Source organism: Necator americanus, chromosome IV (assembly GCF_031761385.1).
Source record: "Necator americanus strain Aroian chromosome IV, whole genome shotgun sequence".
Lineage (NCBI taxonomy): Eukaryota > Metazoa > Nematoda > Chromadorea > Rhabditida > Ancylostomatidae > Necator > Necator americanus.
Window position 1 is genome coordinate 13,009,615 of NC_087374.1, and position 25,122 is coordinate 13,034,736.

The window sequence follows — 25,122 nt, forward strand, 5'->3', positions numbered from 1 at the left end:
CTATTTAATTCATTTTCGGTTTCTTTTTCTTTGGAAGTAACACATGATGTGACCTAGTTATTTATTTCTCATAAACTTGCTCGGAGTAAAACGTAGTTGTGGATGGCTACTCAGTGGCGCCCTTGTTTCTAGAAGTAAATAACTAAATCAGTTGGGTCCCTAAGACCTTAGCATTAGTCTTGGAAGATCCATGACATGTAAGCTAAAGTTACTAAGAGGAAAAAGTAAGACAGATCGTCCAGATGGTAAGGGCGCCACTGAGTAGCCACCCACAACAACATTTTTCCCTTGTTTAGAAGATTTGGTAAGGTTAAAACAGTAGTAGTTCCAGCTCTGTCTTCCTTTTTACTTAATAGCGTCAACCTACATATCGTGGATCCTCTAAGACTGTTGCTCAGGTGTTAGGACCACGACTGACTCAGCTACTCACCTGTGCTCTGTGATCGTTTTCGTGCTCTGAGTGCAGGTGGAGCACTGCAGTGGAAGTTCCCGCCACGAATCACCTGAGGCAATCGCACCAAATACAGTAGGAAAGCGGTTCGATTTGGGTGCGTCAGAATGCCCCTCCTCCGACGATATTTTACCTCTGGAATCCTTGCTGGCACCACCCATCGCTGAAGTTTGTGATTACGGTGGAGGCAGCGGTCAGTTACAACTCCTTTCTGGACAGTGATAGTGCATTTCCGTGCGCGCCGTTCTCGAGCGCCTCATGTCGTGTTGACCCGACTATATGTAACTGCCACAGCACCGTCACTCAAACTGTATGTAGGTGTGAACCTCCTATAGTAACTCTCAGCTCAGCAGACACGCTTGGGTTTCCTGATAGCGTATGTTCCCCTTCCTACTTGCAATAAATCTACAACTGAACCACCTGTATCCTTAGGACCGATAGGCTAAAACTCCAACAGCCTTAGCGCACAACACACGTCGGTTATCTCGATATCGTAACAAGGTGCTGTCGTTCAGGAATCCGCCGAAACTCAACATAGATAGAGATTATAAAAAATGTGAGGGGAAAATAGGACCTTTGGCAACAAGTACCCGTTGTGCACTTACTGCTTGACATTGTCGACTTGAGGGTACTCGGGTTATTCGGCATAGATAGACAGTTCACCCGACAGTTCAGTGTGCTGTGGAAAAGTGACGAATGGACGGATTCTGCACGAACTCTTGCTGTGTGTAGAGAAGATTGGGAAGGACTTGGGTCGAAACGCTTTGGGGAAGATACGGGCAGCCGAGTCAAACGATAATACCAGCCACCGATTAAGTTAAGTAAGTCAGTTACACTTTTATCTAGAAAAATTTTTTACATCTTCGACTATAGAGAACAAGCAGATATAACAAGAGTAATCAGTGACAATGACAGAACTAAAATCATTGAAAAGAAAACATAAACAAATCACGTACCATTTTGACAACAGTACCACCTATTGCCCCTGAGATGGGAAATCCAATCGGATTTGGATCTTCTACTAACCGAGTCAGTAGAAAGATTGTCTAATACAAATTATACAGGGATGAACCAAGCGATTCACGCCAAACTAAGTACCCAAACACGCTAGTGCCCGGAAATCCCTTCCTTTTTCCAGATATTAACAATGGCGTGCGATGTGCATTTGAAGACTGAATGACTTTATAGCGCTTATATAGGCTTTTATCATTTGATGTGACCTTGCGTGTCACATCAAATGATAAAAGTTAAAGGCCGAAAACCTCTATACACAAAATTTCCGGATTGAGCGACCAGTCGTGTTCGAGTGATGTTCAAGGGCATGGCTGCTGTCAACCTGATAAACCTCCACATACGAAGTCTGCTAATGATCCCAACGCCATTGGGAGACAAATGAGAGCTAATCTGCCTAAATTAGGTAAATGGTGCTGTTTATTTCCTGAGTTATTCACACATACATCTTTCGATAAAATTCTGAAAGATGAAAACCATACTAATCCGTGCAAAGCGGAGAGTTGTGCAGGCCTTCCAGAACGAACGAATATCTTCCTCCCAAAAGATCAATCGTACTGATTGTAATAAGCCCCAAAAAACATTTGTTAGGATCCAGTAAATGTAGGGCATTACATAAATTTTAGCCACGAACACCAATTTACTATTTTCGTTCGGAACGTTCACTAATACAGCACTATCTTCATTCTTCAGTTAATACTCGCGTCGAGTATTCACAGTTCGCGAATGTGCGCGACCTTTCAAGGCTACGTAACCGTTTGAGCCAACTATACTCATATCCTAGCTTTTGTGATTCTTCCCGTCCTCCGTCTTCAACATTTCTGTAGCTCCACTGACCATGTCAATCACCAACATTGAGCTTGTGGGAGGAGCTGAGACAAGAGGAGTTTCTGTATAGAACGCCTCCATTTAGAAAGTTTTGGCTTCTTATTCTACATGATTTTGCAGCACAAAAGATGAAGACTTTTAAAACCGTCTGCTCAACCACATCCGATTGGATGCCGTCCCAAAAAAGCTGTGGGACCAGCTCTACCTTCACTACTGTCGCACGCACAGAGAAGCAGTACTCTTGAATGTCAATTGCGGAGGCAGTGGCACGCGGTGTCTCTTTTTGATCTTCCTGGTTTCCACCATCATATCTTCCACAGATTAAAGGGTTCTTACAGGTTCATTCCTCGCTGCGCAGTTCTACCAGAACAGGAGACTGCAGAAGACTCTTTACTACCTTTGCTTGTAGCACGATTATCCATAGGCGGTTTTTTGAGCTCCTGTCCCTCGAGACAAGCTGAGCCTACGCCTGGTCGAGCAATACTGGAGTTTGACGAGGGTTACCTCAAACCTCCGCACTCCAAGTCACTCAGTTTTATAATTTCGACTCTCTCGAGGCACAGGACACAATCTATATATACACAACACATATCTATAGACATTCGTATATCTACAAACATTCACAGGCACAAAAGGGAAATATTTTTGTTGGTCGTGAGAGAAACAAGAAGTTCATCTCCTGATCCAACATGGCCTCAATTCATAGTTCTTTTCTACTTATTATTATTCCCATTCAAACTGCACTACAACTTCTGTGCTATACCGCAAAGTAAACAGATCCATCCAACAACGAACGTAGCTGCGCACAATTTTTTCAGCTCTTCTGTCGATCATACGTCGCAACGGCAACTATATTGCAAGCGCCAAAATTGTGGCTTAGAAGGTCGTCGTGAGAGCGCCGTTTTCGAATTTTAAAACTAGGAGAATGCTTTTGAGTTGCTGTTCGTGGGGCATATGTCCATTCATCTTTTTTTCCTATATTCTCCAGAGCAGAAGAATCTAGAAAGTTCCCGCAGTGGGGTGATGCGTTGCTTTTTTCTGTTGTCACCCGATTATTTGCGATGGAGTGTCATTGATTGTAGATTCGTCCTGTGTCGCTATTTGGATCTAGAATGAGCTTTTCTCTTTTACTTTTATTGCGTAGAAATGATTCTCGTTGCGATGCTCGATGACCAATTTTTTTCCGAATTTGGGATTTTATTCTCTCATCTTTCGTTCTGATCTTTGCTCGATTTGCTGCTTTTTTCCGGTGATTTTTACATAAGAAAAATATTGGCTATGTGGATTTAATAGTATTTGGGTCATAGCTTTCTAACCTTTGTGAGGTAGTATTCATTGCTAACAAACTTTTATTTTTAAAAAGTCAAAGTGTCTCGCTGCATCTTTTTTCTAGGTACTAATTATTTTAACGATATGGAAAGTCTGGAACAAAAATCTCAGCTTGTATCTTACCTGCACTGTTCTCTGCTATTTCATTCACAAGTCATACTAAGTAAAGTAGTAATTAAGCAGTATAACTGGATCAAATCTTGTAAATTCTTTATGGTTCTTACTTGTTTTGACTATAGCCACAACATTCTTTTTTACAGACATGAGCACCTCATTTATAGAGGCTATGGGAGGTGACTCGATTGAGAGCGCTGCACAACGGATTGCCAATCATATAGAGGACACTATCGATACTGCCGACATTTATAGTAAATTGACACAAGATGGTAATTTCATTCCCATTTACCAACAATACTTTATACAAAGGGAGAGTCTGGAAAATTTTTCTATTTCTCTAGGTTCATGTCCAGTTTCTGGACTAGGTGACAGGTTTTATACGAAGGGCGGCCTTCAGTTTGTATTGAAGCGGCGAGTCCCCTTGCCAGAGGAGCTTGCTTATCAGATAAGAAGTAAGTTGCGTTGTTTAGTTGAATTGTGTATATCACTAGACAAATCCACTTCTCATGATTGTTTATCTGAGTAGCATTGTTGTGATGTTGCTCAGCTCTGAACAGACGCTCTATGCTTCTAGTTATGCTGATAAGTCTTCGATGAAGTGAATGAAAATGGAATAGTCTTCCTCTTCAGATATGCGCTCACAGTTTAGCATGGGACTGTTTCTGGAAATTTCAAGAGCATGGGTGGTTATTGATAGTGATATTTTTATGTGGAATTTCGAAACAAAGTACGTCGTTTGCAGTTTTCTTTTTACAATTTTAGCTCAAGTTATTAGTTATTATTCAACTTATCACCGCAACATGTGTAGCTCATGTTTTTATCGTATGTTATTATTTTATTAATTATTATTTTTTATTTTATTTGTGTTTTTTATTTTATCAAAATACTACCTATTTATTGTCTTGTTCATTTCACTCTTTCTTCTTACAGTGATGATCTGGCTTACTTTGATGCGGTTGAGAACACTGTCCTTAAGATAGCCCTAGTACGAGTGAAATCTGATGTATTTGCAGTGAGTTAATACGCATTGTCATCAAAAATTTATAAAACTATATAAATATGTTATACTTTCGTAACCACATACACAGATTGAATGTGTATTCTTCTGCTTCTTTCTTTAATGTTTACTTTACCTTTTGATCTTAGTCGCACATAACACATGGTTTGGTTGTGGGTACTGTCACGGATCTTTCGCTTTACCCTGTCATTATGGACACTGATCCCGCAACTGGAAAGCCTGGTATTGCCATAGATGCCAGCCATTTCTTCAAGGTTTTACCTCTCTATTACCATTTTTTATAAAGCAGTTTTGTTAAATGATTACTTTAGATTGCTTTGGACAATGCCTCATTGAGCGATATTGTATCTACTAATGATGGAAGAATATTTTTCAGCGCCGAAGATAAGCTGTATGAGTTCGTGTACGAAGCGAGTCTTTTTCTTATATCCTCAATAACATATGATTTTCTGATATAGAGAAATTCTTGCCTATTCTCTTGTAATCCCGTAAAAAGTTATATTTCATCAATTTCCGGCTTCTTTCTGATTTGCCGGTGTAAAGGCTTATCAAGCTAGCGGGTCCGACGGGAGCTAGATTGTTACTAGAATTGTGTGAGAGGATAGGAACACTGACTCCGTACATTGTGTGGACCGATACACCTTCACCGATCTCTTCGGTTCTGAATTGAAATCAAATGCGTTGGCAGCGCCAACCCTTTAATCATTTGTATCCTTCTTTATTCAGGACACACGCAATAGTGATTATTAGACTTGTGTGGAATTCTTGAATTTTGCACTCTTTTCAGCACAACACTGGATGGTTTGGTGGTGGTCGCAAGTGTCGTGTGGTTAATCAGTCGGTCACTCTGCTGAGTACTCTTATTCCATTTCTGGGACCTGGAAACGGTAAAGTTTACTTTTTTGTAATAGGTCGCAAGTCTGCTACTCCTAGTCCAGCTTTCTCTTTAGCATTTTCAATTTAGCAGCTCAAAAATGGTTATTAGATTCGGTTTTCTTCCAGTTCGATAGCAATCGGTAACGAATCGATTTTCGTGAATTTTTTGTCACACAGTTTTTCAACTTAAAAATTAGCCTGAAAATTTTAGGTTAGACACACACTTACATATACATGCAGTTGGCGTAAAACGGATTGTAACGTGACGATGCAACGCGTCCTCAGCGAAGATGAAAATAGAGCTCTACAGTATGCAAAAGACTTTTCTTTCCGTCTTTTCATAGATTCTTCTTTTTCGTACAGCAAGCTTGAATGGAAGCTTGAATTCAGTTCACGTCCCGTTTTCAAATGTAATTGTGCACAATCTCAATCATTCGCTCCTGTAATACTAAGAGAACCTTTTTTTACTAGTTCATTAGTTCATCCTGATCCCAGGGCGTCTTCTCGAGGACGTCAATTATCAGGAACCGGATTTCTGGACTACTTTTTGTGTAATAATTCTTTTCCCGAATTTGGAGATTTTGCTATAATTCCAATCACAACAAACACTAGTCATACACATTTACACTAAAAAGTAGGACAGAAGTTAAATGTGCATCGACTAAGATCTCAGAGGCAGCCTAGAGACAAAACAAAAGATAAAACTAATAGAAAAGAACCCTGTAAAGACTACGTAAGCCTATTCAGGTACTATTATGCGAAAAAAGTAAAGAGCAACCACAAAGATACAGAAAGTTTGGAGGTCCAGAGAGCTGTACATGGAGCTCACTGCACGTTTTCGTCGAGAAAGCGTCGCATAATCATGTAACTATCCGCTTTATGCGAACTGTACTTGGAAATCACTGAAGACTTATTTATATAGCTCGCTCAAGTCTTCTTGAACAGGTCACCTTTTTGCAGAAGAGCTGGAACAGCTAACACTAGACAAATCGAGAAATATCCTATACTGTTTGGGGAAGAGTGGTTCAATACAAGTAAGAATGATAATACCTGATTTTCGTGCTAAGCTTTGCATTTTGAGCTGTTTGTTGTTGTTTCTTCAAATCAGGTTTTCGATCTTGGTGCCGACGGAACTCAGTGTTCGAGAGTATGCGTAGTGTCTGCAGGAGAAATTGCGGTAAACGAAATGTTTGAGCTTGGTACCTCTTTCCACAATTGTTGTTTGCTACAGAACGAAGCTCATCTGTTGACTCAATACGGACATGAAGAGAGTACGTTTACTAGCATCGCTGCGATTTGTGCTCTTGAGGCGGAGCAGTCAAATCAGCTCAACTTGGTAGGATCAATAAATTAAGACGTCCATTCTGCAGTCTTTTTTTCTTATGCTCACACGGTTTAGGTGGCTGTGACTACTAAAGGTGTCAGGTTGTACTTCTCGGTGTTAGCTCGAAATGTAGCTTTACCTAATACCCAGGGGCAGTATCTGTCTCAGATCACTTACAAGGTAAGCTGCTTTTCACGTTCGTATTTTATTAATGCCACGACATCTATTGCCTCTATTCAACTTCTTTTTTGAATTTTGTTATCTCCGCGTCTTTAGCATATTATTTGAAAAAAAATTGTGTACGAAAAAATCACTACACTTTCTAGAGCCTATCTCAGCAAGAAATTCGGCCACAGTGCCTCAGAGTGGCGCATGTGAGATTCTCTCCAGGAATAGCTCCGACATCTATCTATCGAGATACACCACAAGGAGTTTCTATTGTCTATGTTAATCAAAGTGAGTTTAATTCATTATTTTGAGCTTGTTTCTCTTAGTTTACTTTGAGTTAAGAGCTATTGATCCAATTGTTGGTTCTCTTCAAAATTTGCAAAGCAAAGTACTTTTTGTGTGCGGTTAGGGTGTGCTCGGGTCGAAACGTCTTGAAGTTCAGTGCAGTTGCGTAAATGGCTGCGCTTGAAACGGCGCGGTTGAGTTAGCAGTTTAGAGAGTCATTGTAGTCACTGACGGTCTGCAGTGATGAGTGGTGCTAGCGAGGAGACAGTTAACCCCAACCGCTACGCTCCACCGAGGCGCTTCAAGCGCAGTCGCAACTACTGCGCACTTCAGATCATTTTGACCTGGCTATACCCGTGATATGTATATTTGTCCTCTGTGGCGCTCCATTGACGCAAAATCCGCCAACTGAAAGTATCCTATTAGTCGCTGCCGTTTATATCTCCATGGAAAAGCATGAAATTTTTGCACAAAATATTATACAGTATGTAATATTATTCTATATTATTTACGGTACTGTTCTCAGAATCAAACAGTGGTACGCCCTTATTTAGATAACAGTGACGGTACAATAAGTGATTAGGCCAGATACGAGATTTCTGAGACTAGTTTGGCTGTGTAACCGTAACAAATCGCTTGAGTGCAGGAGCTGTCAATGATTGACGAGGGATCACCTTCCTAGCCTCACAATTCCATGGTCCATACCATGTGCGAGTTCTACGTCTCTAATTATGTGTAAATAACAAAGTGTACAGCGTTGATAAATTCCTACGATTTTGAATTGAAGTCAAATGCGCCTACGCGTTTGACTTCAATTCAAAATCGTTTGAGATTTATGTACGCTTGTGCAGCCTTATAATGCCTTGCCAGGCGGACGGATGTGCCAAGTCAGTTTTCTTAGTTCTCACCTCCATCCCCTTGGATGAAAGGATTGTTTTGCGCTAGGACAGTTTCGAACAATTAATCGTGCAGTTACAATAGAACCTCTTGCTGACTGTGCTACACCTACCCACCTAGATATGACGCAGTGAATTACCACCACAGTTCTCTTATAGCGGACCCACAACAAATCGAGATTCACTCTATGGATAGTTTTCTGTTGCGACGTCTCCGTCTATGCACGTCGCTGTGCTGATTGCAACTGAGATTCCTTTCACCTTCTTGCTAGATCAGTACTGAGCCTCCTCTCGCTGTTCACCTAAATGAACTAAACTGTTTAGATTCTCTGAGAACCCTTTTTGGTTAACAGTCTTATTATCGATCGCGAGGAGTGAAAATACCAACTCAGGGAGACACAAGCTATAATAAATCAACGAACTAAAGAAACAACACATTCTCCACAAACGTTCTTTTAAGTAAAACCGCCGTACACTTTCTACCAAAACAGTTCCTAACAACCTCCACAAATTTTCCTTCTTTTCCATGACAATTTTTGATAGATGGGGTTGTTTTTAGATGTTCACTGACAACTGTATAAAATGAATTTATGATTTTTCCAGACATCTGCGTGATGGCTACAGCAAATCGACAGCTAGTGTGGGCTTTGTCGGACCTTTACTATCCACATACAAAAGTGTACTGTGAATCTATGGTGAGTCTTTGAAGATTAAACTTTCCTCAGATACATCTATTGTAAATTTTGTCTCGATGACTACTTAGTTTGTTAGTTTTTTTTGTTGTTTTTTTCTTCGGAAGTATAACTTGCTTTAGAATGATCTACAAGTAGCGGGCAATGTGTGGGCAATTGCACCTGTCTCGGAGAAGGTAGTTTGCTTCTAAGTCAAAGAGCACTTTTCAAAAGTACTTTTTTAACACCTCTTGTTTTCTTGTGTTGCTCATCAGATTCTTCCCTTTTAATGTTAATATTCCTCTCTTTGGATGATTTTTTTTAGTTTTATCATTGTCTGGATTATCCCTATCCCTATTATTACTGAATGTGGTTGTTAACATTTAGTGTTTCAATCGATTCTTTTCCCGTTGAAAATAATTCTATTAGGCTCTTCCCGAGCAACCACCGGAACCAGGAATGATAGCAAGGGTGCTACCTCATTTGTTCTTCCGACAATTAACTGAGAGAAATCAACGCCTGATTATCTGCTCCAACGAGGTTTACTAAAGAGTTTTTCTAACTGTTCATTTATTTTTTTATTCCCAGAATTTGTTCGACTACTTGCAAGCCGGACGATCTATGCTGCTTTTGTTCATTCTAGGGAATCCACGAGTTTGATTTCGTAACCCCGCGGGATGCCCTTCGTGAAGCTTTATTTGACGGAGGCGCTGAGGGTAGAGCAGCTATGCAGCTGTGGCAGCAGTTTGGTGCAACGGAAGCTCTTGTGTTGGCCCTGTCTGTGCTTACCAGCGAGTCAGCTGTCGATGAAAGAATTAAGGACAAAGTACTGTGGTTGCATACTTGTTTCCAAAACAACCATCGACAATTTTTTTAAAGGCTGCCTCGATGTTCTACAGCTTCAAAGATGGCCCTGAACTTGTTGATGCTGAACAAGTTAGAGGTCTGGATTCTACCTGGTCACCTGGGGACAGCTTGGCCGAATGGAAGCATAAAATGCGTTGTAAGTTTACAGCATTATCACTAGATGCGGATTTGCTATCAGCGAACTTTATCATGAAAAGGCTCAAATTCATTCAAACATGATTTTCATCGATCTTACGTCCGGTTCTACTACCGAACATTAAGATTTCACAAATGATCAAAAACCAGTATGCTAATGTTTCCGGATACATTTATCTTTGAAGTTCATCCTTAGAAAAAGTTATGAATTTGCAATGAAATTGAAATGTAATGTAATTTGAAGTTCCACTGAATGGTGATGTACACCAGAAGTTCCGTATTATTTTATTGTCATTTTAAAGCGGGTTGCCGTCTTCTCCGCTGGTAACACCGTTGGTAACACCACCCACACCCAACACAAGCACGGATCTTATTATGAGAAAACAAGTGTGCTGAAAAATACTCAGTCAAAAAAGAGTCGTGGGAGGTTAGAGATTATCTCAGAAGTTTGTAGATCACTTTAGAAAATTCGGAAGTTTTTTTGGCACATGTAAAATGTGATCAGCGTATGTTAAAAACGTTAATTGTTCGATAGCATATAGCGAAAATAGGTGAATAACATCGATGGTTGCCTGAAGGAACTTTATGCGACACATCGATATCCGCAATCAAATATCCCTGCTGTTTTCGTACCACGTACCCTAAATGGTACTTGCCGAAAGCGCAGAAAAAAATTGCTGACGGACGAACATTTTAGCACTTTATGTAGTAGTAGATGATCACGAATAAAAGTTTGCCCTCTTATCGTCGTCTGGAGATGCAGAATTATTATGAACCCAGAACTTTCGATACCCTAACCAATTTCGAGGAATTTCCGAAACTTTTTGCATCGTATTACTGTTTTAGTTGTTTAAACTAGAAGAGATGTCGTACATCTATATCTTGTCAAAAAATTTTTTAGTGCGTTTCCTATTGCAAGAAACAAGGTAATTCTCTTTATTGTTAACGTTCTGATGAACGAATTGGCATAGACTTATTAAGGGAAAGTTTGTCTTGAATCTTATCTTATTAAATTTATTTTTTACTTTAAAAAAAGCGCTCGAAGAACTTTCGAAGGTTGGGGTTTCTTCATTAGTATCTGAGAACGTAGCGATAACTAGATCATAAACATCAATTTGAACTGTGGTTCTTTTTTTCTCTACCTCTATTTGTTTCGATTGCGCGCAAGAGTTTGCTGGTGACTTCTCTTCTCAAGTGGTATGAGACTCTTATTTTCGTTCAAAGGATTCTTTAGAGAAATCCGACAATCAGTCTTCCTGCAGTGGCGAGAACGGGAAAGAAGTTGTCTTACTACACGATAGACAACTGGGAGAACTATAGTAGCACAACTCGCGAATGCATTGCTTAGTATTCAGTGTAATGGAAAAGCGCTAAGTATATATAATGAAAAATCGTAATTGTTTCATTGGACAACGCGTATTCCTACTAAATTAATGCCTCTAAACTTGGAGCCTGGATAGCGCACTGGATTACTACATGTTAGAGATGCAGTGGTGACTGTAAGTAAATCACACATTTTTCGGAAACAATGATCAATATATTTCTGACCTATCCGGTGATAGATACATTATCTATCAAAGGCTATATATTTCTCAAAATTTCACAAAATTCAATGTATTGGTTCTTTCCATCATTTCTAGAAACAAAATCCAATTTCCCTATCAACTTCATGAAGCTTCATAGATTTTGGAATGTTAGAATTTTGTACTGGCCGTAATTTTTTGATTCTACTTTGACTATTGATTTGATGATTCTTCGTGTTATCCTTTTTTAGCGCCGCTGCATGCTTCTACTCCTCGATTCGAAAACTACCCAACTGCGCAAATCTCATCGCCTTTTTCACCCACTAGTGCGTTGAGACATTCGTTTTCCGTCTTCTTTTTTTTTCAGATTCGTTGTTTTATTATCTTCCTTTTTTCTTTTGCAATGCTACCAGAATTCTAGTGACTAAATCGATGGCCAGTGGCGGTCAGGGGTACCAACACTCTCCAAGTCGTCGACATGATGCTCTTTATTACTACTTCTCCCGGTTGGTGACCCCAATATGGAACCATGCTATTTGTCGAGTCAAGAGTGGTGCTGTATGTTTCGCTTCGATTTTCAAATGTTTGGGGTTCACTGTGCCCATCAGCTGCCTAGTTTCGCCTATTTTCTCATTGAATTTCAGCTGGTCACTTCGCTAAGCTCAGCTGAAATGGACTGGTTGTCAGGTGAACTCCGAAAACTTGGTCAAGCAATGGAAAAATACGGTTTACTCCCAAAACCAGACGTGACTTGGAATAACACCACCATGGGGAAGTTGAATGGTACTACATTTTGCCTCAACACTTTGGTTCAAATAAATAAGTACTTTTTTTAATAGTTCAAGCTTCAAATTTGGAACGTCAATCGCTGGTAGCTCTGTGGAAGTTGGTGGAGTCTTCGGCCGTGGGTTTTTCTTTTCATTTGAAAACAACTTTTTACAAAGCGATAGTGTTTTTAAAATGCTGCTAAGTTGTCGGGCTCTTTTCTGTGCTGATGCTTGCCGTTTATATCAGCTACTGTGTTTATGTCCTCCTCTTTCTGGATACACTTTGATATAGTAAAAACTGTCTATTTCTTGAACTCATCTTCCGAATTTTCTGTGAAAACAGTCTTTTAGCAACAGCATCCCACAATTCAATCAAATTATTACCTTAGTGGAATTTTTGTAATGAAGGTGTTTTTAAAATGTTTGTTCATTGCTAGGAAGTCCTTTCTCTCTGGTCGATTGCGAATTCCTTTGATCTGATGGCGATTTCTGCAAGCATGGATCCGGCTCTCCTTCCCACCTTAGCTGCCCGTCCTTTTTGTCATCTTGTCTGCGATGGTCAACACATTAGTGGGGATCTTATTAGAGCTATGATAAAGTGAGTTTGAGGGCAAGTCAGTCCTCATTTGGTGATACTACACAGTGGTGAACGATTTATTTTTTTTAGGTACTTCCTGGGGGATGAGGCAGGCACAAAAGACCTATCAGAAAAGCTGAGAGCTCTTTGTCCGAATCTGTATTCGAAGGTAAGGGTAATCCAAGATGGATTTCTACATACCACGTTTGACAGATGTTTCTTTTTTAAGGCAAATATTACTTTGCAGTACATATTACAATTTAGGACGACGCTTGCGTTACAAATGCTATGGAACAGCTCAAAATGGCTTCGCTCTCTAACTCTGAAGCAGTCCGTCAGAATTTAGTGGAAAAAGCCTGTGAACTGTTCAGACAATCAATCGGAAAAGTTTCTCTGTCAGTCGTCTCGCGATCTCTTGCTGACTGTACGTGTTAACTTTATAAATTTAAGTGGGACATCTTAAAATTTTTGGTTTAGTAGGAGCATACGAACAATTAACGAATTTGTGTTTACTAAAAGTAAAGCGAGACGATCCCAAACAAATAGCGCTAATAGCTTATCGGCATGGGCGAGCAGGTGAAGATCGTGAAATACAGGCTGCCGAGAAGAGAAGAGCAGAGAGTTACAAGTAAGTGAATCGAGTTGTTCATTTATAACTGACCGTGATTCTTCACACTGACTATCTGACCGTTTCTTACAAGACCGGTCTATTTTAAATATATGTAAGTTACAGGCTAACTTTTACATTCAGGTGCTTAACAGATATCTTGAATGACTTAGACAATGCCGCAGCAAGGTCATCGCCGACTTCCGCGGAAAGTGTGGGTCTTAATACTTATTTTTCAAAGTAAACTAGAGGTGGCAGCATAGATTGGACCCAGACTCTTGCAAAATGAAGCGGGTCACCCTTTATTTCAAACATGTTCAAGTGAAGGGCATCACCTAACTCAGTTATGTTCAAGTGAAGGAGGTCACCTCCTATCAAGTCAGTTCGGGTGAAGAGGGTCATAGATTGTCTACCGGGAGGAGATGAAGTGATGGGGTGGAGCCTATGCCTATATACAAACATGTTTCATAATTACTTTTGGAATCAGATTCGGTCAATTCTTCAACTGCTTTTGTCCTACTCATTCTCAGGTGATAATGGAAGCGTTCGATGAGTCATCACGTAACTTGTTTGTACATACTCATTTTATTTCAGATACTACAGAAGTCAATCCAAGGTAGGCAGATCAAATGCTGTATAAAAATGGAGTATTTTACAATTACAGTACATAACAGTATTGTGGTATAAAAAAGTGAAAAATCAAGTAGTGCTACAAGTGCGTACAAAATACCAAAACACGCTTTGATTTGGAGAGATTGTTGTTTTTTCTCGCTAATTCGAAGAACACTTTTTCAATTAACTGTTTCTTTTTGTTGAAAGCCTGAAGATACAGTGAAAAGTATATGTACTGCGTTGGTTGCGTCCCAATTCATTTTCGACGTTTCACTTTTCTATGTGCATTTATTTTAGCTTAAGTGGTGCCGATTTAAAATTCGCAAACCCTCCTGAGTTAAGACAGTTTGGTAGTCGGAGAGTTGGCTCCGACTATCAGACTTATGGTTAGCAGGACCTTGTACAGGATTATAGACCTTAAAATACTTTAGTACTTGTCTTCTTATCGAAAAAAGTCAAGGGTTACATGACCCTGCAAACAATTTTGTGGTGTCTTTAGTAGACCTGATTTGACATGATGCACTGAGTTTGTATCTTGTGCCGTGATTTTTTTTTCCTTAAATGCAGCATACCACGAATCTGAGGTGGAACGGATTTCAGGTGGAGTATTCGTATACGGAACCGTAGATTAAGGTGAGGGGGGTGATTCCGTCCATTTCTTCCTAATTGCAGTAAAAAACGGCCTGGAAGACACGGCTTGGAGCGTTCCGGCGCGCTATTTCCTACAACGAGTTCGATAGGAGCGCGCCAGCCGTGTGCACACGCCGCATCTTTCGGGCAGTTTTTTACGGTACTAAGGAAGAAATGGAAGGAATCACCCTCTCTCCGTAATCTACGACCCCGTATAGGAACTCTCCATCTGAAATCCGCACCACCCCAGATTCGTGGGGTGGTGCGGATTTCAGATGGAGAGTTCCTATACGATGCCTGATGCCTTTAAAGGTATGTGTGTGTATGTGTGTGTGTATGTGTGTGAGGCTGGGGTAAGCGTGTATTGGGCATACGCTCCTCTCTGGTGGTCATTCCTTTCCTAGAGGCACAGAGGCTACAAATAATTCCTCATGAACACAGAGCGCTTAGTCACAACAGAAAGAAAAAACAGATTCTAACCATATGAACAAACTTTATTTGCTAGTCGCACACGTACACGTCAGGAATCTTTAAAAACATGTGGGTAGTTAATCCGTAGCAACGCAATCCTACTTCTCTTCAGGTGGAGGAAGTTTTTCAAAAACTGCTGCAATCCGTTTCACTCCTGTAATATTGTTTGCTTGAGTGATAGAAGCAGTTACTACGAACCTTCATTGTTTTACCATCAGGTTTAACGGATTTCGTCCATATTTCTTTCACGGTCTTTCCTTCCGTACATTTCACGTGGTAAATTGCAAAGTAATGTCGGTGACCTTCGGGGATTTCTTTGTTCTGCAATGGTACCCATGCTGTTGTGAATTTGGTGCATGCTGATTTTTGGCTGAACTTTGTGTAACGGTTCTCACCTGGAACCACATTCGAATAGTCCCCGTCTCACCAGGTTTTATGAATCCTAGGGGTGGTTGTACTCTGAATATATCGGCTGACGTGCATTTCACCTGTAATGTCGTTCGATAACAGCGGTATTTTTCGTGTAATGGATTCCTCAGTGCTAAACTCCATTATCACCACTAGCGTAGTCTCTTCGATTCATTTCTACAGATTTATCATCTGATTATCCGAAAGTTTGGAATTGGTCTCTTAGAAAGGATTATTGGGAGTGGAATTGAATAAACCATAAAGGCACGTCGAATGGGCAACACTTTACGTTATGAAAAATCCATACGGCCTGAATAATTACAGAAAGGAGTATCTAGCATAGATCACCACGTCGCATTGAGTGGCAACTTAGCAGACCGTTCAGCACCTTCTCACCACTCTCGCTCTATGTAGCTTGCGATGTGGTTGTATGTTATGGTGTTGTAAGTATATCTGGACAACTTCTACCCGATTTCATTATTCCATGAGGGTGATTCCATTTTGGAGAAACAACCGATGTTATCGGTATGAATTGATTCACTCTGATTGTATTAGTGTTTATTTTGAGAGGAATTTTTCATTTTCTAGCGAAGTTCACGGTTGACTGGTCTGGGGAGATTATTTTTATCTCTGGTGATCACGATGGACAGCAACTGATTTTCTACCAACCTTGTAACTTTGTTTTTCTTTTGTGGGGTTTGTAACCCGCACATCGCTCCATACGGGTTTCTTCTCGGGCGTACATTGAAATATCACTTTTAGTGGAGTTACTGTCATTTTGAATTCTGGTTCCCCAGGTCTGCAAGAGTGCGCATGTCATTTGGAGCAAAAGTGGATCTTTGTGACTCACTTCACCTATTAAGTAAGTAGGCTTCATCCTTTGGTTGACTGCTTGGAGCATTGCTAGCTGAGGCTGATCCGGCTTCTTTCTTTTTCTCTTTTGACATCTGAAAGATAAAGCGGTCCAATGATGGAGAAGAAGACACTGAAGGAGAGAGTAGCTGACGTAAGCTCTATTATTTTTACGAAGTCGTTTTGGGAAAGTGAGGTGTGTGAAGTGAAGATGGACGTATTGACGGACTGCTTATATAGTTGTTTTGTTTAGAGAAAGTTACAATTTAGCTATCATCTGTCGGTTGTAATTTTAGGTACAACCAGGGTTAAGCGTGGTAATGTGACACGACCCTCAAAGTTCCTCGCGACAAATTCAATATATTGGATATTTTATCTGCTAGTTCAATATATTGGAGATTTCTTATGTTTCGAAAACGCAATGTTGAAAATTAGTTGAGGAACGAACGGGAAATGTGAAATTCGATTGCAAAGAAACATCAAGTAGTAAAAGAAGCGAATTTGCTGAAATGTTGTTGAAAAATTGGTGTTGGAATATTTCCAGTTCTAAAATCAATGAAATTTATTTAAATAGTTATTAAAGCACATACAGCAGCAAAAAACGGGAAGGGTGAGGTGCATAAGTCGATTTACAGGGGTACGACGGAAAAGAAAAATGAAGAAATCAAAATTTTGTTTTAACAATGTAATAATGAGGAGGACGCGCAGGTTCGACACCCGCTGAGCCAACTTTTTGCGAAAGAAATAGAAACTTGAAACTTCTCCTGAAAGACAAAAGTTTCATGTTACATAGTTCTCAGCATTTTGAACATGGACTTAATATAATTTAATGGCTAAAAAAGCTGAGATTCGCGCACATTGTTAGGTCTGGAAGATTGCAAATAATTTCGTGCATCTTGGGACGTACTTTTATATTTTTGATTGAGGAAAATTTACCCTACAAAATAGGCTCATCAATGGTTTGAAACCTCCCATCTTCTTTTTTTTTGAGTTCAGATGGAACGGAGATGGGAAAACGCCATTTTTCTCATCTTTGTCATATCTAAAATTTGGAAAAGCCGCAAAACCCTGATAACCACAGGACAGCATGTGATAGGGCAAAATCTCGGCTACAACCTTCTGGAGTTCGCTCAATATCAGGCTACTACGAGCTATTAGGCTTTATTTAAGATCATACGCTTTTTCACGCTCGAGCAATAACCGACATTTTAGGTTTTCCATTCCAGGAAGACAGAAGACGTTTCAAAAAATCACTGTTATATTCGGATAGAGAGTCTCAAGAAAACCTCATATGCAGTTTTTTCCTTTCGGATCGTCTGGTCCTCTCAAAATTTAGATGAGAAAGATCCAAAAAAAAGATAGATTTTTCCCATCTAAATTAAAAAAAAAACTAGAATGTCCCAAAAAAAGAACGAGATGACTATTTCGTAGTCGTCTCATTGCTTTTTTGGATTTGAGCGTAGAGCAAACCTTCTTCTATGAAACAAAAGCAAAAGTATTTCTCTGTAACTATTCAATATTAAAATCTTCATCTTCTAGACGTTCTCCCGAAATTTAATATAATGTTTCGTAATACATGTGGTTATTTAATAATAATTAATATGATATTTTGTAATGTTTGTTATTATTTAATAGATTATAATATTTTGTACTGATTATCATGCTATGCTCCATTCACTGTTGCCCCGCTGCCAACTCCTTTACGACCCTTTCCCTCTGCGACTCCCGTTGGGAAAATCCGTCACACCATTGACCGTGGGTGCAACTGCCAAAACCGTTTGCGTTCGTTTCTTCTAACTTTCCGATCTGTGTACTCGCTGATAAACTTCTATCATTTTATCCTCACCTATATTTTTTAAAGGCATCACCCCTCGAATCTGAGGTAGTACAGATTTCAGGTGGAGTATTCTTATACGGGATAATAGATTATGGAGAGGTGGGTGATTCCGTCCATTTCTTCCTAATTGCCGTAAAAAACGTCCCGGAAGATACGGCTTCAAGCGCTCAGTTGCTCTATTTTCTACAACGAGTTCGGCTGGAGCGCGCCAGCCTTGTGCACTCGCCGCATCTTCCGGACCGTTTTTTGCGGCAGTTAGGAAGAAATGGACGGAATCATCCCCCTCTCCATAATCTACTATCCCGTATAAGAATAATCCACCTGAAATCCGTACCACCTCAGATTCGTGGGATGATGCCTTTAAGGGTACCAGGAAGTCGACGATGTCGGACTCTTACCACATAAAAATAGAGGTGTAGTTCACGAATATGAACATAATCACGCACAATTCTTTCTCGTAATTCAAAAATAGGTGTGCAAAACTGCCTTGGTAGCACCTTCCTCGTCAATAACGACAGATTTGCTCGCGTTCTATCACGTAACAAGCTCTACTGTTGGAGGACCGGTGCATGCAAAGCTTCCCACAAGCTTTCTTTTTTTCGTGATTAAACTTAGAAGAGGTTCGTTGAGAATGCAGAATTGTTTGAGGCTTATGAATGCGCAGCCTTACAATAAATTGTTAGGATTTTCGCTAAACACGCTGGAAAAGCCATAGATCAGGTTGTAGATTGCGGGATATGAGGTATTTCCGCTCATTTCTCCCAATCCTCGTAAAGAAAACCGGCGTGGAAACCGCTTTAGTTCCTACGTGGTATGGTAGAGAGCAGTTCTATGTACACTTCCCGGTCGCCTCAGTCTATTCGTTGGTTTTAATTTAATAGGCTGGTGTGAAGACCTCTTCAATCTTCGACCGCTCGCGATGTGATAGATTAGATTTTTAGATGCGCTGCGTGCACAAAGGTGGAACGTTGCAACTGAAATCGTCTTCTCCCTGTGTACTATCAAATCAGGCAGCAAACAGTTCCAATTTTAAATTAAAAATTAAGGCATTGAACTGTGACCTCGTGATCTCGTGCATAACGTCGAGCGATGACGAGTTGGCACACGCTGCTTTGTTTCGCTGGATGTTGGAACGAAATAAGGCAAATCTCATCTTGCAGGTAAGCTATTTTTCTCAAAAAAGAAGCCAGTTGTGAAAATTCGGACGAGATCAGCAGGGAAGAGTTAGTAAGAAATTGTTTGAACAGTAGATTTTCATGAGATATTTGGATTTCTTTGCATGTGGTCAACTACTCTTTTTTTTCATTTTTCGTTCTGTCCATTGAGACATTTGTGTAAAATCATTTGTATAGAGTGTATAGACAATTTACTATTGAAGAGCAAGTCTCCATACGTCGAACAGTTCCTTACCCACGAAATCAGTACTGGACGAGGACAGCGGTATTTGGATCTCCTATGGCGATTCTATGAGAAAGCTGGACACTATGACAAGGCAGCAACACTACTTAGCAAATTGGCTGATATTGATAAGTGTGTTCTCTTTCTACTCATTTTCCTTGCTCTGGGGACTGTATGTAATAAATTATAGTGAAGAGATCTCCTTGTCCCAACGGTTTGCCTATCTCTCGCATGCTATCATTTGCGCTCAAGCTGGAAGCAATCCAAAAACGAAGGCTATGATTCAAGAACTGCGGGATAAAGTAGAAGTTGCACATATACAGTTGGCTATAAAGTTAGTTTTGTTATTTCGTGCTTTTCATTAGATCTAACATTTCCGCCCATCTTTAGAGAGTGTATGGATATTCGAACTCCTAAGCAGCAAGAATTGGTAAAATTGCTCGATGGCCCTATTCTTTCATTACAAATGCTCTTAGAGAAATTTGCTGTGAGTTCTTCTATTCTGTTTTCTATTTCTTCTTCTCAGATTTCGGCGTAAAACGAGTTATATCGGTGTGATGCATCACGTTCTCGGTGAAAGTGTGCCGCTTCTCTACAGTGAATGCGAGCTCTTCTTCTTGTTATTCATAGTTCTTCTTTCTTTTTCGTGTAGTACTGAATAGGACTATGTAGGACTAGCAAAGTACTTTTCCATAAGCTTTGCTGTTTGTTTCGCTCTCAAGTTGCCTCTCGGATCCCAATTTGGAGGAAGCATATTACGAGATTCTCGATGCTTGATTATCTCGGAGACAACAGAGTTCGAGTGTAGATATTACGAATATGAGCGCGACTGTGCTCAATTTCCCCTAGCCGTCATGAAAAACGGCGGTAAAAGCGGGAAACAGCCTTATTTGCTGTGAAACAACGCGCCTCCCTTATACATCCTTCGGTGTCGTCAGTAGAGTATTTCTTGCTTCTTGCTTTTACCTGAGTACACTGCTGAGGAGACATCATCGATTTTCGTCGGTTCGCTCATGGACGTGGCGCATGCACAAGAATGGCTTGTTTTAACGTACTTAGTACGAACTAACCCCCTTCCCCATGCCGTTTTTCAGGACAATTAGGGGAACTGATTGATGATTGATCATGGTCGTAATCTCCACCTCAAACTCCACATTGTCCAGTAGAGATCCGTATGTCGAAAATTTCATGATACGCTGCCTTTAAGGCCTTTTTTCGTTGATTTAATAGTTTTTTTTTCGACATTTTCTCAGAGACTTTAGTTGGTAGAAATTCGATTCCTGCTCCACTTCCCATATACTTGTGCATAGTTAGCTTTATATTAATATGGTAAGGATTAGGATTTCACTACGAATGCGACAGAAAGAAAAAAACACTAATCTTACATGGCTGTAGGAGGAAATGGAGGAGCAATTCAACTGTTTAAAGTAAAATCTTTAGACGCGCCCTAACCGCAAACAAACGATAAAGCTAATAGAAAAATTTTCTGCTAAGAGTGCAAGATCCTATTCATGGACTGACACACATAAAAGGATGAAGGATAAAGTGTCTGGCGTTAATCAATCTGCTTTTGATGCGCCACTACGTTCACTTCGATTCAGAATCGTTTGAGATTACGAAAGTAACTGGCCTGTACAATATTTTGCGGGGGCTAACCGATATTTCGAGTCAGTGTTTTTATCCTCCCAGACAAGTCCGGTAGCAATTTATCGACTCCGAAGGGACGAAAAGTCTGGTGAGGTGGAGCGGATTCGAACCTCCGATCACGTAGCTGAACCTCTAACCGCTACACTACACGCTCTCCACCGTTATACACAGAGGAAGAAAAACTCACAAAAAAAAAAACTACAAAAAATCTCTGAAATTTGGTTGCGCTCCTTGGGGAGAGGCCGGGCATGTCTTCACTTAACCGATACATCAGGTTTAATACCGATTGTAAATAGTCTGTAAATTTATCCATTTCTCTTCTTATATATCTATTGTTGTGTAGTGTGAAAAAATGCGGACTGCTTTTTCTCAGGTTCTTCTTATTTATCAAATTGTCTCTGACAACAATGTTTTTTCTCTCGCTTTTCCCTTGTTTCCATTTCGTGTTTTTTTTTTTGTAAAGTTCAATTTTTTTTCTTACATTTATCGGATTGTTTCGTATTTTTAGTGGTATATGTTCAGGCTCCATACAGTTTGTACAAAGTACAACTCGCGATATTTCACTGTGCAAATTTGTACAGTGAAGAGCCAATAATGACAGTTTGGGAAAATATTCTGCAGAATGGTATGTCATCTTTAAACTTTTCTAGTGTAACAAAATAATACTACTTCTCCGTGTTCCTTCTCAATTTGAATAGATGTTTGTAGTCATTTTGTAGACAAAAAAGGAAGTCCTCAAATTTAAGGATATAATTTTACTTTATATTTACTTTCATTCTCTGCAATGATACTTTTTCATTTTGCGCTCGCTACCAAAAACCGGTGTCCTTTTCCTATCATGCAATTTACTCTTTTTTTTTCAGAGTTTAAGTATGAAGGTGAAGTCTCGGAGCGACTATTATGTACACTTCACGAGTTGTATACTATCTACGGGTCTACGAAGTACTTCCCAAGAAGTAAGTTCGAAAACCGTGTATTTCTGTACTGTCTTAAGTCTCTCCGATTCATTTCGTGTTTCTACATTTTCCTTAATTTCTTCGTTTCACGTTCAATGAAACAGTTTCAGATTTTATACTAAGACGGTTGCTTGAGCTGGGATCAGGTTTGACCGATCGATCTCGGAGAGGAATTCTCCCTGCCAGCTTCTTTGTTTCGCTTATCACCAAACTGGAGCTTAGCTATATCGATTTTATCGAGGTGTTGTCGTCGGAGTACAGGTGGACAGAACTCTTTGCTTACAAAAGTGTGCATACAAGTGAAGGAAGTTCTTCAGAACAGGAGATCCATGGTGGACTCAAAATGAAGCCGGCCAACGTTACATCATGGAAGTGGGCATAGCAGTTGTTCAGGCGTTCCTTGATAGCGGAGCGAAGTTCACACCTATGGAGAAGTGGGTCGAACTCGTATCATAAGATAATTAAATGGTGGTTGCGGCTCAATGAATTTTTTAATACCAGCACCAAATTCTATCAGTTAAAACAAGCATTTTCATCGTAGATGTTATTTCCACTGCCGCGTCCACATAAAAAAATCAACGAAAATGAAATACCCGTTGAAAGTGTTGCTAGTGGTTGGCAACCATATCGGAGGGTAGTAGCGGCCAAATAGGAAGAAATAAGTTGACTAAGATTTAAGATCTGTAATTATTTCTATATAACTTCTCAATATGGATTCCGTGTATTTTACGTAGATGTCTGAAAAAGTGTTGCTTATATCGTTATATGTTCAAAGCATTGTTACTAATCATTTCCGCTGTAACTATACAGTATTTAGGGCTAGAATAGCTGCCATATGCGATTCGTGTGTGTCTATGTTCTCACTGGATGCGCGAGCTGTATCGTCACAACATCTGTTACAGCTCGACCGACATTTCTCAGCATTGCATCTCCGTCTCACTGCGATGTCTTCATGAAAGTCCTTTAGTTCAACTAATTATTGCTAAATTCTGCCATAATCCTTCATGGATACAGAAGCAATGTCCTCATTTTGATGGATTATGGTTACCTCATTAATTTGTTATTGATGTTGTTCTGTACGAGGATTTCTTTTTTGTTCTAGTTTTTTTTTTCCACGAAAGAACGCTATGAATTCCGTTGATATGTTTTCGGTTAATCTCACGAGATATTTTTTTATCTACGGCTATAAGATTGATATGAATCATTTCCTTCTGTTACATGTTGCAGGGTTGAAATAAATGTTGTTGTTTAAGCAAATTTATAAATTGACAATTCTCCAAATATGGCCGCTCGGAGACTCGGTCACCCTGAGTTGCTCCAATTCAATGTGATGCAGATTAAAAAGGGCGGGTGTGGCGCAGTCGGTTAGAGGTCCGTTATAGCCACACGGAAAAACCGCCGCAGTGCCAAACAAGCTTTTCATCTCTCCGGGATCGATAAATTGTTACCAGACCTATCTAGGAGGATAAAAATACTGAATTATCGATTGGCCTCCACAAATCACTGTGTAGGCCATGACGCGTTCCAGAACATCAACAAGTACGAATTAGAGAAACGTGTTTACGCATCCCAAGTGGTCTGATACGCCAGTGACTTTATCCTTTATCCTAAAGATTAAAAGGTTTGGCGTTGATAACTCTTTCGGGAAGCACTGACACGTTAGACCTGAATTCAAAAGGAGTTTTGTAAACAAATGTAGGTACGATGATTTGCGAGCACAACCGACTAATGCTTCAATGTCCTTACCCTCCCGTACTAGCTCTGTAACAAAAATCATCGACTTCAGAGGGATGAGAGGTTTCGTTGGGGTTAGGTGGTTTTGCATCATCAACTGTGCAAACGATTTGGGTTTTTTTTTTTGACAAATCTCGAAAAGCAACATGCTAATAGAAGAAATTCAATCCAAAGGCTTGTGTTGGACTGCCTGGTTGTGCTGGCCCAGTACTAATCGTCACCACGTGCACGTAGTACTCAAATTTGTGCAGTCGTACCCAGTGACGTAGATCTGTTATTAATATTGTGCAATGGATAACATAGTGAGCCGTCTGACAAGCGATGAACGGTCTGAATCTTGTCGGAAAAATGTGAATTAGTTCCCTTTCCTGTTTATTGCTCTACATTCGTAGTAATTTTTGTCCGGTAGTGCTTAATCAATTCGCCGGACAACACTCCTACTGTACTCGTTTCCGATACAGCCTATTTACCTCTGGCATTGTCCAATTCTAAAAGTTAACGTCTATGGCGTACCCATTCGGTTGGGACTCGCTATCGTGTTCGACCGCAATTTGAACGATTCTGATACCAATTTTTGCTGTCTAATACGATGATAAAATTAGAAAGATGTAAATAAGAGCAATAACAGATACCAAAGACGAAATTGTTCTGCGACCACCTGGGAGACCAAAACCAGGGGTACGTTGGTGGTAGCTCTGCACCTAGCCCCTTTCTCGCACTCTGCGGTGGCTGTCGGTGTGAGAAAAGCTCGTCGCCCAAAACTCAAAACAAACTCAACACCAGCTGTAGTAGGCAATTTGTATTCACATGCTACACGAAGTTCTTCGCAAGGACTGCAAAGGAAATGATGCTTTAAACACAGAAATATAAAATGAAAGAAGAGCAATAATGTCGAGCAGGGCAATTCCTCTACATTGAACATTATCAAAGGAGTCACACATGATGATAACTCATGCACCTTCACCGCATATAAACCCACTTCTTTCCCCTTGGTTCTTCCTGCAGCTAATTTCAGTGTTCTTCGTCGCCAAAGTCGAAGAGTTCCGCGCGCCAAAGCCAACGCGTGCACGCGCTCCAGCTCCATCCGTGACCTCACTGGCCACAGTGACCATTTCCATACTTGTGTT

The 25,122-nt window shown here is 40.2% G+C and overlaps 2 protein-coding genes across 7 annotated transcripts; one reads left to right on the forward strand and one right to left on the reverse strand.

Moving 5' to 3' along the window:
• Positions 1-190: 190 nt before the first annotated feature.
• Positions 191-23,217, forward strand: RB195_001115 (uncharacterized protein; the record flags this gene model as incomplete). 6 transcript variants are annotated; one of them, XM_064197743.1, is made up of 39 exons in its annotated part: positions 191-245; positions 528-644; positions 1,127-1,204; positions 1,770-1,868; positions 3,880-4,005; positions 4,078-4,188; positions 4,367-4,463; positions 4,667-4,748; positions 4,883-5,008; positions 5,066-5,164; positions 5,542-5,641; positions 6,591-6,664; positions 6,739-6,807; positions 6,862-6,966; positions 7,030-7,134; positions 7,281-7,410; positions 8,907-8,998; positions 9,118-9,171; positions 9,404-9,514; positions 9,618-9,800; positions 9,854-9,977; positions 11,751-11,825; positions 11,921-12,057; positions 12,144-12,282; positions 12,339-12,403; positions 12,704-12,864; positions 12,934-13,012; positions 13,108-13,267; positions 13,321-13,471; positions 13,595-13,664; positions 19,307-19,420; positions 19,639-19,790; positions 19,849-19,992; positions 20,049-20,145; positions 21,828-21,930; positions 22,169-22,261; positions 22,372-22,522; positions 22,579-22,695; positions 23,079-23,217. In XM_064197743.1, the coding sequence occupies 39 exons, from the start codon at positions 191-193 to the stop codon at positions 23,215-23,217; spliced, it is 4,284 nt and encodes a 1,427-aa protein (XP_064053620.1). The 6 variants fall into 6 exon arrangements, with proteins under 6 accessions (XP_064053620.1, XP_064053621.1, XP_064053622.1 ...); XM_064197739.1 differs by lacking the exons at positions 528-644; positions 1,127-1,204; positions 19,307-19,420; ... (6 more) ...; positions 22,579-22,695; positions 23,079-23,217 and adding exons at positions 13,981-14,066; positions 14,360-14,453; XM_064197741.1 differs by lacking the exons at positions 19,307-19,420; positions 19,639-19,790; positions 19,849-19,992; ... (4 more) ...; positions 22,579-22,695; positions 23,079-23,217 and having other exon boundaries at positions 13,595-13,694.
• On the reverse strand, positions 15,262-16,518 carry RB195_001116 (uncharacterized protein; the record flags this gene model as incomplete). Its single annotated transcript, XM_064197744.1, has 5 exons — positions 15,262-15,317; positions 15,376-15,484; positions 15,559-15,651; positions 16,241-16,370; positions 16,427-16,518. The coding sequence occupies 5 exons, from the start codon at positions 16,516-16,518 to the stop codon at positions 15,262-15,264; spliced, it is 480 nt and encodes a 159-aa protein (XP_064053624.1).
• Positions 23,218-25,122: the final 1,905 nt, after the last annotated feature.